A 16864-nucleotide genomic window follows, 5' to 3' on the forward strand; every position below is an offset into this window, starting at 1 on the left:
TCCATATCGTCCAACCCCACCGGGAGTACAAAATCAACAAAGAGAAACTAACACTGACTGGCTGCACTAGCAAAATCCCTTTCATTCGCATCCTCCTAGTGGCTGCCAAGCACAGCATGACCCCGTCTTTGTAAGGCAAAGTGTGCTTCTGTTTTTGACATCATAAACAAAAGTGATCCGACGTCAGAAAAAAGAGCGATCGAACCAAGAGGATCCGATCAAAGTTCACAAGAGAGAACAGAAGCTCAGCCATATTGCTCTGTTTATTATGGCTTCCGATGTCCGCTCTCATCGTGGGGATGACTGAGTCTTCCAGTCCTCAGGTAAAAAAAAATGCTGACAGCAAACGAGCATCTTGTTGAGTCTTTGGAGCGAAATTGAGAGCCAGTAGTATCCACTCTTGCATCTGTCCCGTTGCCGTGGCTTGAGGCGTTGTGAGTAGTAGTGGCGTTACTCCGCCAGATAAATCTAGTTTTTCGTGTTTGCCTCTACAATAACAATATCACTGTAGCCTGGTTCATATTCAGGTCAGTTATGGAAATGGAAGACATTTTTAGGGCTTTATCATCAAAATAGGTGCCTCCCATGACGTGCAATTTTAGCTCATGCTAACTCATTTTATCTCATTAGAACGTACAGAAAAAGGAAAGAAATATGTGTTCATGCTTCACATAAGGAATGTGGATGATGGGCAAGATTCCAAAAAAGTGCACTTTTCCTTTAAGAGTACACGAAAGAAGACGTTTATGGTTCTAGTGAATATTACAGTTGTATTGATATGATATTTTCAAGTCATACTGGGAACCTATTGGGACATTGTTTCTAAAATTGTATGTAAATAAATGTGCGGCCTGCGCTTCATCGGCCCATGACACATTGTCGAAATAAAACTGAAGTAAAAAAACAACAGAAAAACTGGGAAAAATAGAGCAAAAAGTCACAGTGTAAAGGGAAAACGCTGAAATGTCATGCTATTAACTCAAGTTTACATCATTTTGTAAAAACAATCATTTTATATTTATTTACATTTTATAAATATGATTTTTTTTTTTTTTACAAATTACAGAAATATAAATATAATATACAAAATAAAAAACACATTTTTTTCTAGTATGTGGTCAATAATTATGGCAACTTCCGGCAACAACATTGCAAAACTTCATTGCCCACAAAGCAACACGCGGGTAAAAATACCTCCGAAAAGGGGGCGGGTCTTCGATGACGCGTGGAGGAGTGGAAGCGGATTGTAGCAGAGGAGAAGCGCTCAGCAGTCAGCGATAACGCCGCTCAGTCTCTCCCTACCTGGACTTCCACCACCATGGACTTAACCCAGGATAGAACGGTTGGAATGATCCGGCGCTGACCCGTTTTTCTCCGGTTTCTTTTGCTGCTTTGCCGCCTTAACTTCATTTTGAGCCAGGTGATGATTTGTCCATCTTTCGGCGGCTGATATACTTTATGTTTGAGCTGTCAGCATCCTCGTATGGGAAGTAGCCCACGCGCATGTTTCCATTGTTTTCATCCCTGATACAGTTGCTTTCGTGTGTGTATGTGTGTGTGTGTGTGTGTGTGTGTGTGTGTGTGTGTAGATAGCAAGTCACAAAAACGACCAGACTGATTTCATAAAACGTGTTTGAATCATGTCTCTGTCGTTGTTGTGTTAGCCAAAAATGTATGGCTAGCATTTATTTAAATTACATTGATGCAATAGAACTTGTTATTCCAGGTACCGTCAGTAAATACACACATTTATCATTTTTTTGGTAAAAAGAGGCTTTCCCCCCCCCATTTGTACTACAGCTGCCCATACAAAAGTTACCACTTAACCTAAGCAGACATTAAAAATGTCACATCCTTGAATAATGGTGACTTTCATTCATCTATTTGGGATGGCTTCCCATGATAATTTATAAACATCGGCTATTTAAAAAAAAAAGAAGCAATGTTTGCATGATGGCCGACACTTCTTCCTGGCTCCCCCAGCAGGTGTCGGCAGGGCAGCGGAGTCAACTCGCCCTGGCTATCGTTCATCAGCTCTCGGAAGAAGCGATCACATCAATGAATTGACTTTTTTTTCACTTTACTCTAGAGTGAGCGAGCGTGCCGTTTCTTTTTTACTTGATGGATTATTTTGTGTATATTCAGTTTTATTTAAAAAAAAAAGTCCTGCACTGGACTGGCCTTCTGGGACGTCCCCTCAAGAATGAGCAGAACAAGACAGTGAGGAGTCGAGTAATAATGATAATAATAGTAAAAAATAGTGTGTTTTCTAGAAAACAAAAGCCCATGGCCCCGAACGTGTGTGAAAAATCATCCTAGAGAACGGCGATCTCAGTTCTGTGCAAGAAAATTGTGATTTTAAGTTTTAATGAACACAGTCGAAAAGGTCTAGATTCAACAATATGGTTTGTTGTATTGTTATGGTGGCTGTACTTTGCAGTGGTGGACAACTACTCGAGTTGTGTAAGTATTTGGACTCTCTCAAGTGTCTAAACGTGGCAACCCAGAAAATCTTTCAGAAAAAGTACAGGTTATATTATATTGATTTATTATATATTGTGTCTCATTAGCTATCTAACCAACATGAATGGTCTCTAGCATTGACGGTTGGTCCTTTCCTCTAATGTGTATTAATGTTGCATGCAAAAACGATCACATCACGCTTTCTTTTTATTCTACGGCATCTGACCATGTCTTGCAAAATGCATGTTTTTTTTTTTTTTTTAAATAATAAATTGATTTTGATTGTGTACTTCTGGTGCTAATTTGCAGGAGCTGTCAAGCAGGAGGAGCCATGTCGGATAAAATGTCCAGTTTCCTCCATATTGGGGACATTTGTTCCCTCTATGCGGAGGGCTCCACCAGTGGATTTATCAGCACTTTAGGGTAAGTCCGCATTAAGGCTCAGCGAAATGGCCTAAAAGTCATATCTCGACAGCATGTAATATGTAACAAACACTAAACAATATAATGACTATATTTACCGTGGTGTGAAAAAGTGATTGCCCCCTAAAGCTAATGCAACAACTGCAATCAAGCGTTTGCAATGAGTGTCTTACAGCACTGTGGAGGAATTTTGGCCCACTCATCTTTGCAGAATTGTTGTCATTCAGCCACATTGGAGGCTTTTCCTTGTTAAGGTCATGCCACAGCATCTCAGTAGGATTCAGGTCAGGACTTGGACTAGACCACTCCAAAGTCTTCAGCCATTCAGAGGTGGACTTGCTGGTGTGTTTTGGATCATTGTCCTGCTGCACAACCCAAGTTGCTTTCAGCTTGAGGTCACCAACATTCTCCTTCAGCACAATTCATGCTTCCATTCATCACAGCAAGTCTTCCAGGTCCTGAAGCATCAAAACAGCCCCAGACAATCACACTACCACCACCATATTTTACTGTTGGTATGATGCTGGAGAGATGTAATGGGACGCACACCTTCCAGAAAGAGTATTTCCCCAAAGGTCTTCGGGATCATCAAGATGTTTTCTGGCAAAATTGAGACGAGCCTTAATGTTGTTTTTGCTCAGCAATGTTTTTGTTCATTGGAACTCTGCCATGCAGGCCGTGTTCTGCCCAGTGTCTTTCTTACGGTGGAGTCATGAACGCTGACCTTAACTGAGGCAAGTCAAGCCCGCAGTTCTTTGGATGTTGTTGTGGGGTCTTTAGTGACCTCTCAGATGAGTCGTGGTTGCGCTCTTGGGGTCATTTTGGTTGGCCGGTCACTGCTGGGAAGGTTCACCATTGTTACATGTTTTTGCCATTTGTGGATAATGGCTCTCATTGTAGTTTGCTGGAGTCCTAAAGCTTTAGAAATGGCTTAATAACCTTTTCCAAACTTAATGTCAGTTATGTTGTAACGGGGAGTCATTCTTTTTCACACAAGGCCATGTAGGTTTGGATTAAAAAAAAATAAAATGTTTAATTTAAAAAGTGCATTTTGTGTTGTGTTGTCATTGACTAACATTTACATTTGAAACATTTAAGTGTGAGTGTGAATCAGGAAGGGGCCAAACACTTTTGAACACCACCGTATGTGTCTAGGAAATCCAGCGTGATTAATGAATATAATTCCTCATACAGCCGTCCCTCGTTTATCACGGTTAATTAGTTCCAGACCCGACCGTGATCTAGTATGTAATAAAATCAAATATTTTTGTAGTTAGAGCATAGAAAACCTGTTTATGACTTTCTAAATACGGGTTTTACCATGATTAGAGCCCTGTAGACATGAAATAACATCCCTATAGTCACCTTTACGCTCCGATTATCCTTTGTTGACAACACAGCTCAACTGTAATGCACAGGCCATGGGATCACTGCAGCGACACAAGAGACGGCCGCCGCTTTAAACATAGCATGCTACGGAGCTAACTAGTTAGCCTCCAGTGGAATTATTCTAAACATAAGAAAGGGTTTCAAACGGAGTGCATAAGGAGGACACAATAAGAAGCCATAACTCGGGGATTTTAATCTGCACGGTGATGACGACACATCCAACCCAGCAATGGAAGGTTTGTCTTTATCTGACACTTCTTTTCTCACTGGGCTTACACGTCACAGGACGGCCACCTTAGTGACCACTGTGCAGTGTTTTTTTGACTTGTGTGTACCGCCGGAGCCCAAGCCTGCACCTGTAAGGGCCAAGAGGAGGATTGTTACTCAATCTTCAGCCCAGCGATTCAGTGCCTCGCTCGGTCCATGTCTCTTTAATGAGTGCTCGGATGTTGATGGCGTTATGTAGTGCATTGCTACGCACTGTACCTCTATCCTTGACCCAGTGGCTCCCTTGAAGTCAAACATGACTCCAAAATTTTGCTTGCCTCTCGATGAAGGAAAATATTTTAAACTGCGGGGGAGTATGTCTTAAAACTGAGCGCCTCTGGAAATCAACTAAGCTTGAAGTACACAGGCTATACCTTAAGGGTCATATAAGCTCTCCAAATGAAAGATCAAGGAGGCATAGGCCTGTCACATTTTGCTGGTCGATAATTGTGCTCCAAATTATTACATTTTTGCAGACCACATTTAAACCACTAGATGGTACTCAAGTATAGTGTACCTGTGTGACACAGACGTTGCATATATAGACGCTGTCTCTGTTAAGAAAAAAAGTACTTCGGGGTCTTGTTCACACGTAAGGGAAAGATGGAACAATGAGATCAACAGGCGGATTGGTGCGGAGTCTGCATCGGTCCGTTGTGGTGAAGAGGGAGCTGAGAGAAAAGGCCAAGCTCTCAATTTACTGGTCCAAGTACGTTCCTACCCTCACCTACGGTCATGAGCTTTGGGTAGTGACCGAAAGGACAAGATGTATACACTATGCTTTACTTTTGTTGCGTGAGTCAAGTCTCTTTTTGCCATCCCATCTCTATTTGTAGCCCAATTTGTTGTTTTTTTCCTCTCCCAACATGAAAGCGAGTTAAGCAGCGTCTGTGATTACCCCCCCCCACCCAATATCTTCTTTTTAAATACCACAGTCTTCCTCCTCTTGCCAGGTCACAGTTGAGTTTGCCACTCACCGAAGGCCACACTGAGCCGCCCTCCTCCTCGCTCTCAGAAAACACACGTTTCCACTCTGCAGTTGTGTGCGTCACACGCCATGGCAACAAACGTGCAGCCCTATTTGAAGAGCACGTCAGTGACCAAGCTCATTTGTCAATTCTTGCATCTGGCACAGTTATGCTTTGTGATCCCAGCACCTGCTGCAGTAAGCTCTCTCGGTTAATTAGAGTCGAGGAGAGGATGTGACTTAAATAGGGTAATTGTATCAGGCGTTGCTTGCACTGGCGAAGTGCTGAATGTGACGCCCCCCCGGGCCATCCTGTGAGTCTTGTGTGATCGAAACTGCAGAACAGGTTATGGAACCTTATGGACAATGATGTATAGAGAAGACTCAATAACCATCATGCGTTTTCTTATTTCATTGCCAAGGTTATCTTGTGGTGCTCAGAGTATTGTGGGAGTTATAAAAACGCACACTGACTGAGTGGGATGAAGCATGCTAACATTGTGTTTTAATAGTGCTGATCTTCCGCTTCCTAATGCAGTTGTGCTCATAAGTTTACACACTCTGGCAGAATTTGTGATTTCTTGACCATTTTTCAGAGAACATGAATGATAATACAGAAACGTTTCTTTTACCCATGGCTCGTGGTTGGGTGAAGCCATTCATTATCAAACAACTGCTATTTTTAAAATCACAATGGCAGCAGAAACGACTTGGGATGTCCGATATTGATATCAGTGCGCAAAAAAAACACACCACAGAGCAATTTGCAATGAGTATAAAGCATTGTTTATGCAAAGGCAGAGTAAGGCATCCTCCCTCGATACTACTAACCCACGGGTGTCCACAGTGCGGCCTGGCTTCCATTTGAGGCTTTTTGTTGGCATGTGGCACATTCTTAAAAAAAACACACAAAATAAAAAAAAAAAACAATAACAGCGAAAGTCACGGTATTGTGAGGAAAAGTAAAGTCATCTTAGTGGCATAAAGTTGAAAAACGAAACGAAAAAAAAAAAGTCATGATATTACAAAAAACCCAAAACAAAACAGGAAATAAAGTGGAACACGGTATTTGGTTATTTTAAGTTATTAATGCATTAATGCACAAGATGGATTTACATGTACGCAACTGTCATATGACATTTTGGGTAAATGTTTTTTTTTAAACATTTTAATGAAATGTTTCTTATGATAACTGTTTCCTCAGGCTTGTTGATGACCGCTGTGTGGTTCAACCTGACACAGGTGACCTTAACAACCCACCCAAGAAATTCAGAGGTGAGTCCTGAGTTTCAGTTTCCCCCCTCTATAGGGTGATCATTTTCATTTCTATCAAATGATGTGGCATCATTTTGTTACTAGTACATCACCCACTTATTATCAGGAAACATATTCAACATCATTTTTCCCCCAGTTTAGATCTGATGTGTTTTCCAAGTGTTCCTTTACTTTTTTTGAGCAGTGTATTTTACACGTGCTTCTACGTGACTACACATCAACATAAATGATTAGTCGTAGCGGCCACAACTCCCATCATTGTTTTAACAAATCATTTTCACTTTTTGTTTCAATTTGTGGAAAGAAGTTCATCAGTTAAAAGTAGGGGTGCACAATCATTATCAGACCAATAATTATCGGGCTGATATGAGGGAATTATGACGTCATACCAATAAATCCGGTAACATTAAAAAGTAGCTCTGTTAACCGATAATTAAATGCTCCAATGAGTTGAGATTACCCTTACTGCGTGGGTGAGCATATCAAGCGCTACTTTTTTCTGCTGCCTGTGTAACTTCCCCTGAGCTCACTTGTAAACATTCACTTTCCGAGGAAGACATTTTGCGCGTTAGTTGTACCAAATTCTCCGATGAGGGGTAAAAACATCCATCAAGCACAGAAAAATACCTCACCAGCCACCCGAAATGGCAGCGCCGCGGCGTTTGAAAAGTGCGATGGGTTTGCCAGAGATCTCCATGGCATCACACCGGCTGCTCGGAGCGTGTGTCCGAATATAAAGCACCTTGCTGGGTCACAGCAGGTGGCTTCCTCCGCTCTATACTTTGCTCCTCCTGGTAGTAGGGATGTGGTAGCAGTAATATCATGATATTTGATTGGGACAAATCAACAGGTACAGTTTGTCAAATCCCAATTTGTTTGAGTCCTTCTTACCTGCAGGTGTGCACAAACTACAGTTACATTTTAAAAAGTAGATACTAAAAAGAAGCAGAAGGTTATCAGTAGCGTTTTGAAAAAAATATTGTGCATCGTGCTTAGTTCACGCATGCAAAGTTTTAAAACATTTCAAAATGCACCTGCTTTGTTTTGTGACTCAGTTAAATAAACATCCAGTCCAATAGTTTGTCATTGTTTTCTTAAAAGTAATGTTCAGATATCGTCTGGTCTCGTTCTCGTGAACCAATGGTTAAGCATCGTCACAAAATATCAGCACCTTGCGACGTAGCTCTAGCATTGGTCAGTTCCGACAAGAAGCTTTCCATCTTGTATGGCAAGTTGTTATTTGTATGTACTCTGTAAGCAGTTCCACGCACCTTCTAATGTGAATCAAGTTCAGCTTTTCTTGTCCTCTCTCCCCAGACTGCCTTTTCAAACTGTGTCCCATGAACAGATACTCTGCACAAAAGCAGTTCTGGAAGGCGGCAAAACCTGGAGGCAACAGCACGACTGACGCTGTCCTCCTCAACAAACTCCATGTAAGGTCCTTCCTCTGCTTGACTGGACTGTTAGCGGCATCAAGCTATTGACTTGCAATCAAATGAGATCCAATACAAGAGATGCATCGCGTGTAAAACCGTGCTAGGTGCTTTTTTCAATTAAAAAAAGAAGTTCTCTCATGCACGCATGTCCACTAATGTCAGGGAGTGAGGTACACCAACGTACTTTCACCCAGCTGCCCCAGCTGGCATCACATGCGTTCTGAGATAAATGGATTTGTTGTAAGTATCGATAAAGGCCGAATTTTGCTACAGCTCTTGTGTTGGATCTCCTTAGACAGCAGAATTTCCAGATACGACTTCCTGGATCTGGCTGTTGTTCATCTTTCCCTTGTGTTGTAGCATGCTGCTGACTTGGAGAAGAAGCAGAATGAGTCTGAGAACCGCAAGTTGCTTGGCTCAGTCATCCAATATGGGAATGTCATTCAGGTGTGTTCCACAACCTGCGAGATTTCCACTTCCAGGTCTTCCTGCCCTTGCGTCTTTCGTGTTGTGGTGTGAGTGTCATAGATTGCAAATGCATGGGTTCCTCACTCCAGTACTTCTTGTTGAGGAGGCCCTTGCAACGTGGTATTGATATCAAATGTCAAATGCTATTGATTGCAATCATTCCAGCTGCATCATTCTTTCTTTGAGCGTTGTATCATCCATTTTCATTACTGTCATGGTAATATGATGTTTCATATTTATCCACATTGTTGATATATTTTGACTACGAGTGCTCTTGCCTCTTTGCTGGTCCTCCAGCTAGCTTGATGTAGATTTTGCCGTTGGTGGTCCAAGTGCTTTGTATCGTTCTCTGCTTCCTCATGTCTTGTGCGTTCTTGGCGATGTCAGCATTGCGTCTTGTCGGATGCTCATTCATGTAGACGTTTGTACCGTTTAGCTTCTTTCCCTGTTTCGGAAGTGCGGTTTTGAATTCCCTGTTGGTGAACTTAACGATGACGACGGGCGTGGTGTTGTTTCTGCCACACAGTGGGACACAAGTATCGATGCTGTCGATATCTACATCCACCTCCTTTGATTGTAGGAAATTACAGCATTATCGTCTTGTAGTACCTTCTTATCATCTCGTAGTGCCTTGGTATCCTTGCGCAGTGCTCTATTTTCCTCCTTAAGGTTTATGACTTCATCATGGATCTCCATGAGTTTTTCATTGAGGATGAGTGTACATTTCCTCTTGTAGCTCTCTCAGCTCCTACTTCAAGGTGTGAAATAACATCAGATTATGTCTATTGAGAAGTTAATCGAAATCTGGATTTTGTTTTACATTCGAGGTGTCATCCTCCTCACCCGACAGCCAGACGGGCCCTGTTTCTGATTTTGAACCTGGATTTCCAGGACTGATTTAATTTTGCTTTGTGTTTGGAATTGTTGCTAGGCAACCGCTTTGAACTTCAACAGTTAGTCAGTTAGTCGGTTAGCTTGGCTTGCTAGCAGCTGTCAGCACTTGTAATTTCAAAGAATCTGTACCTCCCGTCTGTCCGAGTTAATGTTGCAGGTGTCGGCTAGCTGTTCTGAGCTTGTGTTCCTGAAGTGTAGTCGGGAAAGCACCAAAATAGTTAAAAACTCTAGTATTGACAGCAGAGCTCTTGCCATGTACGTCCTTTCAGTCCGCAACAAAGAAAAAAAAATACTGAAACCCTCTTGCAGAAGTTATGAATAAATGAATGCTAAAAGTTGTGTTATTTTGGGAGAAATTTACTGCAAACATAATCTGGTCCATTAATTTACAAAATATGACATCTAGTTCATCAGTCATATTCCCCTCTAAAAACTACTGGTTCTTACGGGAGAAGAAAATCCCTGCTGCAGTAGAGGTCTAGGGAAGCATCTTCCAAAAGAAGATACGTGCACAATTAAGAGAATAAACAGACACTATGCGCTTATGGAGATGCATATTTTCAGTGAAGTGCTCCCCTGAGTCCTCTTGTACCAGCCTGTGATACATTTCCTTTCATGGTCAAACAAGTTTTTATGTTTGATATGGATTTTTTGAGACTGATGCTGATTCCGATAATAGGGAGTAAAAAATGTAGATAACCGATATATCAGCCGATTAAACTTTTGCAACTTTTTAATGGAAAAAAATGAAATACCTGCTTAAATATAGTTCCAAACACTTGTTAAAATACATAAAAATTGAAGGAAGAACATTTTACTAATAACGGTAGAACCCGTTGTTACGGGAAAGTCGGTCCGACTCGGACGTTAACCTAATCAATTTTTCCCATAAGAAATAATATAAATCCAATTAATCCATTCTAGAAAACCAAAAATGTTCACACAAAACATGTTTTTTTTAATAGTTTTATATTATAGTTTGACATACAGAAAACAGTTTGAAAGGCTACGTGCATGGCTCAGATCAAGGGTACCCAAGTGTTACATTTTGGGTAAAATTTCAAACTGGTGGATAGACCTTGGTAATGTTATAAACACAAACTTCAAACATTGCAAAACACACACCCAACATACCAGAGCTCGAGACATCTTCCATTTCCCATAGCAACCCTCCAAAGTTCACTCTTTCTCAAATGTAATGCACATAACTCAGTGTCCACTTTATGCTGTTATCTCTGCATAGATTTGACTTTTGTTAGAAAAGTAACTTATATTTGAGAGAATATCATAAAGTAAATAAAAACCAGTGACAAATCTAGATCTTGAGTTAAAGCTCTGAAAATATGGCAAAAAGAAAATGCGGACACCGAGTTATGTACATTACATCTTCCATAGTGGCACACAAACATTCTTGCCATTCTATAATCTGTGAACACATTACCCCACTACTGTTTTATGTTACAGAGAACAATACAACACACATGCAGAAAGTAGTTTTTTCAACTTAACAACCCAACTTCTATATATTTGCATGAAATGCCACTCATCACAAACTGTAATGTACTTAACTCGGTGTCCACTTTATGCCTTACATCACTCTAGAAATTAATCTTTTGTAGGTAAATAAAATTGTATAGCAAAATTAAGGTAAATGTAACAAATATGCAACCACAAACTTATATATAGTGCAAATACTGTAAACATATTGCGAAAAACAAATGCAGACACTGGATTATGGACATTACATGGAAAGATTTACCATTCTCAACCACCATACTTTTCTCCGCACATCCTTTCTCTGGGACTCTGGTAACTTTGAACAGATAACACTTACAATTTTCATGCATATTTCTACAGGTTTGAAAAAATATAAAGCAAAGAAAATAAACTTAAACCTACATATCCACATCTAACCCTGCTGTTATGGTAATTAGTCATTTATGTTTACACCCCAACCTTGAATGTTTTATGCACCTATATGTTCTTAACCACCCTCTTCAGCATGCTTGCTAGTTAATAACATAGCTGGATGGTGGAGGTAACTGCAGTAGTGCCCTTTCACCTTAATCTATTTTCCTTCTACTTATTCTTTCATTAAGTTTGCTTGCTGCACTGCTGAAATCAACCCTACTCTTCCTGCAAAAATGTTGCATCGTCGATTATAATTAAAAAAAATATATATCAGTAGTGTATTAGACTGCATGTTCTGTCTATCTGCCTTTATCACATTTCCTGTACATAACTCTGACACACATTCCCCTGCTGACTGCATATTTGGCGAATAACCGGCTGAAGGATACAAGTTTTGTTTGGCCCAAGAAGGCACTTTTTATTTTCTAATTCAATATTTACTAGCAATACGCAATTTACGCGGTGAGCTGGAAGTGTACGTACATAACTGGCCAGACTAGAAATCTGGGTGTGTTAGACCTTTGTTCAAATAATCTTATTTTACTCTTTTATACACAAAAAAATCACTTAAGTTGCAGAGTTGAATAATTATTCCATGAATATATACCATTGTGATCATCATGGGGTTTGTTTTTCCATGGAATTATGTTCTTCAAAATTTTCATTGGCAGTTGGACACGAAGGTTATGTACTTTTCACTAATGATTACACGACAGTTATTTTTTTTTACACTGAGAATATTGGAAAAAAACACATTAGAAACCAATTTCAGACATCATTCTTTAATTCCAAGTAGGAATCATGACAAAATTAGCAGAGAAAATATTGTTAATTTCACAACAAAAGTAGACATGCTTTACATGTAACATTTCAATGTCCAAATATAGACACTTTATTACAACATAGCCGTGCTAGCGCAAAATAAAAACATGAACAGGCTTCATTTATGTTTTGGTAACCTTCCTCACTCTATAAACGTCAGAGTGATACGGATAGTACACATTGTTAGAGCAACAATTTCAAATACTACTCAAGTGAAGTAGAAGACAGCAAAGGGTACCCTTGATCTGAGCCGTGCACATATAAATGATGAATGAAAAGAATAAATGCATATTTCAGGTTACCTTTACCTTCGTTGAAGACAGGAAGGTGGTGGTGGTTCGTGTCTTTGGGAACAGTCACGTCTTCCATGAAGGAAAAAGCAACCTTAAATATTCATTTGTCATTTTCATTCATCATTTATGTGCATTTAGAATTGTCTCATACATGTAAAACTATCATTGTAAAACTCCTAAAACGTTTTCTGTGTTAACATTTTTGAGAGTCAACCGCAGATCACGTCAGAGACAGGCGACGTAACGTAGCTCACTTCCTCTTGCCCTTTTGTTTAGCTTGTTAATAGGATGCTAACAAGGAAGGACGTTTTGCGATACGAATACATTAAGAACACAGCTGGACGCACGCACTGTACTAACAACATGACAAGACGCGCGCCATATTGTACGCTAACCGAAGAATGCACGCAAACCGAGGTGGAATAAACTTTGGCCGAAAGACACGCTAATCGGGGCGGATGCTAACCGAGGCTCCGCTGTACTTTTATCATCAGAAATTGCTTGGACTAAGCAGTATGTGATCAATTTGAACATAGAGTAAATCAAAAATACGATGTGCAAAAGGGCAGTAAACCTCTGGAAAGGTAAAATGATCATGCAAAGTCTGTACGACCGAAGATGTTTACTTTCCCATGCCCTCTCAGCACCAGAGTTCTTCTCGTTGTTGCCAGTCTAACAGTGGTGGCTTTAATCAGACGATTAAATTGGTCGGCCGGTCAGTCATTTCTAAGATAAACACATGCATTTTATTAGTGAAAAATAAGCGTTCAACATCGACCAACTTTTGGCCGATTACCGATTATTCTCTAACGGCTATCATCGCCAGTTGGGTCCTACTTTTCTGTGGCTGCTTTGTGCCGTTGATGGTAACTATTTGACCTGTAACAATGGAATGTTTTCTTTCCCCAAAGTTGCTGCATCTGAAAAGCAATAAGTACCTGACAGTGAACAAGCGTCTGCCTGCACTGCTGGAGAAGAATGCCATGAGGGTGACTTTGGACTCTGCGGGAAATGAGGGGTCCTGGTTCTACATACAGCCTTTCTACAAATTGCGCTCCCTGGGAGACAGTGTGGGTAGAATTCTCAGTTGGACCTATTTATGCTGCAGTTTGCACTTTATGTTTTACATGAAATATGCTTGAACTTCCAAAGACAAGGAAAAGCTGACACATATGCGGTGCTTATGTTGGTTCATGGATAGTAACCTTACCCGATGGAACCTTTCGACCCTTAGTAATATTGGGCAAGAATGGGCAATGTGATAATGTGAGTATGAGCCTTAAGATGTAGATTATGGAAGACTTTTCTGTAGCTGTGTATACAGTAACTTCATATCGATTGACTGATCACAGATTTAGCTCTTATGGGAAAGTAGGCCTATGATTTGATCAAGTTTGTTCATGACTTAACTGGGAAAAACAAGTGAAAGACTAACAACAAGACACAAATCAAGCAATTATTCATTTCAGGGGTATTTTTTCATTCATGGCTCAAAATGACTCCACTGTCGTTCTTTAATAGCTTTATTTTTTTAAGACTGCTTCTGCATGTCTCCCGTGGGGCGGAAGCATCAAAATGGGACTGGTTGGCCGGTTTCCTAGCCGTCACGCTGACCAAATGACCACTGCTTAGGAAGAAACATCTGAAGGCAGGATCCCAGCTTTTGCTTAACCATCCTACGGTCTGATGAGACAAAGTTGGAGATATTTGGCCGTATGGATGCTGCGTATATCTGGAGAAAAAAAGGAGACGCATACCAACGGAAGAACACTGTGCTCATGGTCACGTATGGTGGTGGAAACTGATACTGTGTGAAGGAGCCCACTGAGAAACTCCAGCTCAGCCACAACTGGAAGAACCAGCAGGAGAGAACTTGTGGCGAGAGTTGAGGACCAGAGTGATGGTTAGGAGACCGTCCAGCTTGAGGCTTTCGCCCCGCAGGAGACATGCAGAAGCAGTCTTAAAAAAATAAAGGCTATTAAAGAACGACAGTGGAAGAATTTTGAGCATGGCATTTTTTGAAAAGCCGAATAAAAAAAATACCCCTGAAATGAATAATTGCTTGATTTGTGTATTGTTGCTGTTCTTTCACTTATTTTACACATCTAAGTCATAAACAAAACTTGATAAAATCCATTTGTTTCATCACAAAAACAAAACATCTAAGGCGGCTATGAATAATTGTGTGTATTTAGCTGCATAGACCTACTTTCCCGTAAGAGCTACGGGGCACACACTTTGAAAGACACGCTCACGGCTATCAGCAGACATTGTGTGCACTCACAGATCGCAGTAAATATAATATAATATATATGTCTTTCTCTTTTCTGTGCATTTTAACGATATAAAAACTGCTCAGTAGTGCGCGTAATGGGATACACCTATACCGCCTACAATAACCACTATTAAAACACCTCCAAAAACCTCTAAAAAGGTTTTCTATGCTTGCTGTGACCATGTAGTAACAGGTACATGCACGATCTCATGTAATACTTACAGTATTTTGCGTATTTCGGCCATTCTAAGCATTGCCGGAACGTCCTTGCTCGCCGCATTGATTTCACATAGCAATGCCTACGCCTAGCGTTTACTTTTCCAAACTCAGAAATAAAACACAGCAGCACAGCCGTGATGGCATCTTGAATATGTAGCCTTACCTTTTGGTAGTGTGAGGCGCTGTGAGCGTGGTGCTGACATGCTACGGGCGAGTCTGTGGTGAAGCTAGTCGCTAGCTGGCTAGTAGTTAGCCGGTGTGGTGTGAACGTATTCAATAGCAGCCATTTTTCAAAAGACAACCCTTTCAGTACCGGGCATTTTAGACGATTTTGAATGACCTTTCAAGGCACGCAGAATATTGTGTTCTAGGGCTATATAAACATGGAACCCACCAAAAGAGCGATTAGACTCTCGTCTTTCATCAGACCTTTTTCCGTTCTTTAGTAATCAGCAGTAGATCATAGGTAGGTTTCAGGAAAATATCAGTTGCTGACTAAAACAGGGAGAAAACGCTGCTCCCGGTTCGTCATACGCTCTGTTGTTTTTCTCCGTCTATCCTTCAAGGATGACGGCAATTTGTTTCCAAAGCACTCCTCGAGTGTAAGTTGCCTTTTTCGTCCGTTTTTGCTCGGTCTCCATGTTTCTCCAACCTTCTGCACACTGCACTCCTCCACGGTCTCCCACTTCCTCTTCCTGTTGTGTCTTTCTCCTTCCTCGTGATCCCTGCACTTCTGCCACCCAGTGGCCGTTTTTCTGGCATTAAAATTGCTCTCAAGCCTCATCCATTGGTGAGGAGTTGCATCAGCACCTCCTTTAGCCTCTCGCGCAAAATAATGTGTAAATACGTTGCTGGGATCGGGCGTTCGGCTTTATAAAAACGTATAACTACGTCTTTGGTATTGAACGAGTTATGATCAACATTAATCAAAGTCACAAGCGGTGCTCATTTTCCCACCACAGCACACAAATGAGTGGTATCATTTTGTCGCATATACAGTTTTTCTCCACAGTTTCGAAAATGTCTATCTCCCCTTTTTTCTTCAATCTTCCTGCAGGTGGTGATTGGAGATAAAGTTGTCCTCAACCCCGTAAACGCAGGACAGCCTCTGCATGCCAGCAGCCACCAGCTAGTCGACAACCCAGGATGCAACGAGGTGCTGTTGCGTAATTATTTTAAATAGGGATGCTCCGATCAGGGTTGAATGCTGCCGATTCCGATACCGATCATCCAGGACTGAAATCAGCCGATCACATGGATTAATTATACATTTTTCACTGTATTTGTGATGCTATTGGCTAATTATATAATGCTAACAATGCTATCATTAACAGTGCTATTGTCCAGGGGTGCCGTATGAAGGGGAAAGGTAAGGACAAATCCTAGGTCCCTTGACTGCCAGGGGTGGCAAACATGATTTTTTTTTTCATGGGACCCAGAATTCCTGGCTGCACCCCTGCTACTGACGATATGATGTGAGAAAAGGAAGCATAAAATCACCTTCATTTGGACAAAAACATATTTGACTTACTTTTTGAAGAGAACATATATCACTGGTGAAACTTCCAGAGGATGACGCGCCTTCTTTAAGGAGACTTTGGATGTGAGAATACATTGGTGGAACTTCCAGGTACGCGTGAAAGCACACCGTGTCAATTGTTTGTTCTTCCAATGCCGTATTAAAGTTGTTTAACGTGTTCCACACGGCAGACATGATTGTTATTGTGGGAAAAGTGTGAGGACGGCGCTGCCAAAGACGACA

The 16864-nt window shown here is 41.0% G+C and overlaps 1 protein-coding gene across 24 annotated transcripts in view; it reads left to right on the plus strand.

Moving 5' to 3' along the window:
• The first annotated feature begins 1262 nt into the window (after positions 1 to 1262).
• Positions 1263 to 16864, plus strand: part of itpr1b (inositol 1,4,5-trisphosphate receptor, type 1b) — a 110125-nt gene continuing 94523 nt past the window's right edge. For all 24 annotated transcript variants that reach the window (XM_054785932.1, XM_054785939.1, XM_054785933.1 and 21 more), the window contains exons 1-7: positions 1263 to 1420; positions 2773 to 2886; positions 6714 to 6784; positions 8102 to 8217; positions 8581 to 8667; positions 13520 to 13678; positions 16160 to 16258. In XM_054785932.1, the coding sequence (XP_054641907.1) occupies positions 2795 to 2886; positions 6714 to 6784; positions 8102 to 8217; positions 8581 to 8667; positions 13520 to 13678; positions 16160 to 16258 (624 nt within the window). In that variant the 5' untranslated portion in view covers positions 1263 to 1420; positions 2773 to 2794. The remainder of the gene's footprint in view (positions 1421 to 2772; positions 2887 to 6713; positions 6785 to 8101; positions 8218 to 8580; positions 8668 to 13519; positions 13679 to 16159; positions 16259 to 16864) is intronic.

This window comes from Dunckerocampus dactyliophorus, chromosome 8, assembly GCF_027744805.1.
Source record: "Dunckerocampus dactyliophorus isolate RoL2022-P2 chromosome 8, RoL_Ddac_1.1, whole genome shotgun sequence".
Classification (NCBI taxonomy): domain Eukaryota; kingdom Metazoa; phylum Chordata; class Actinopteri; order Syngnathiformes; family Syngnathidae; genus Dunckerocampus; species Dunckerocampus dactyliophorus.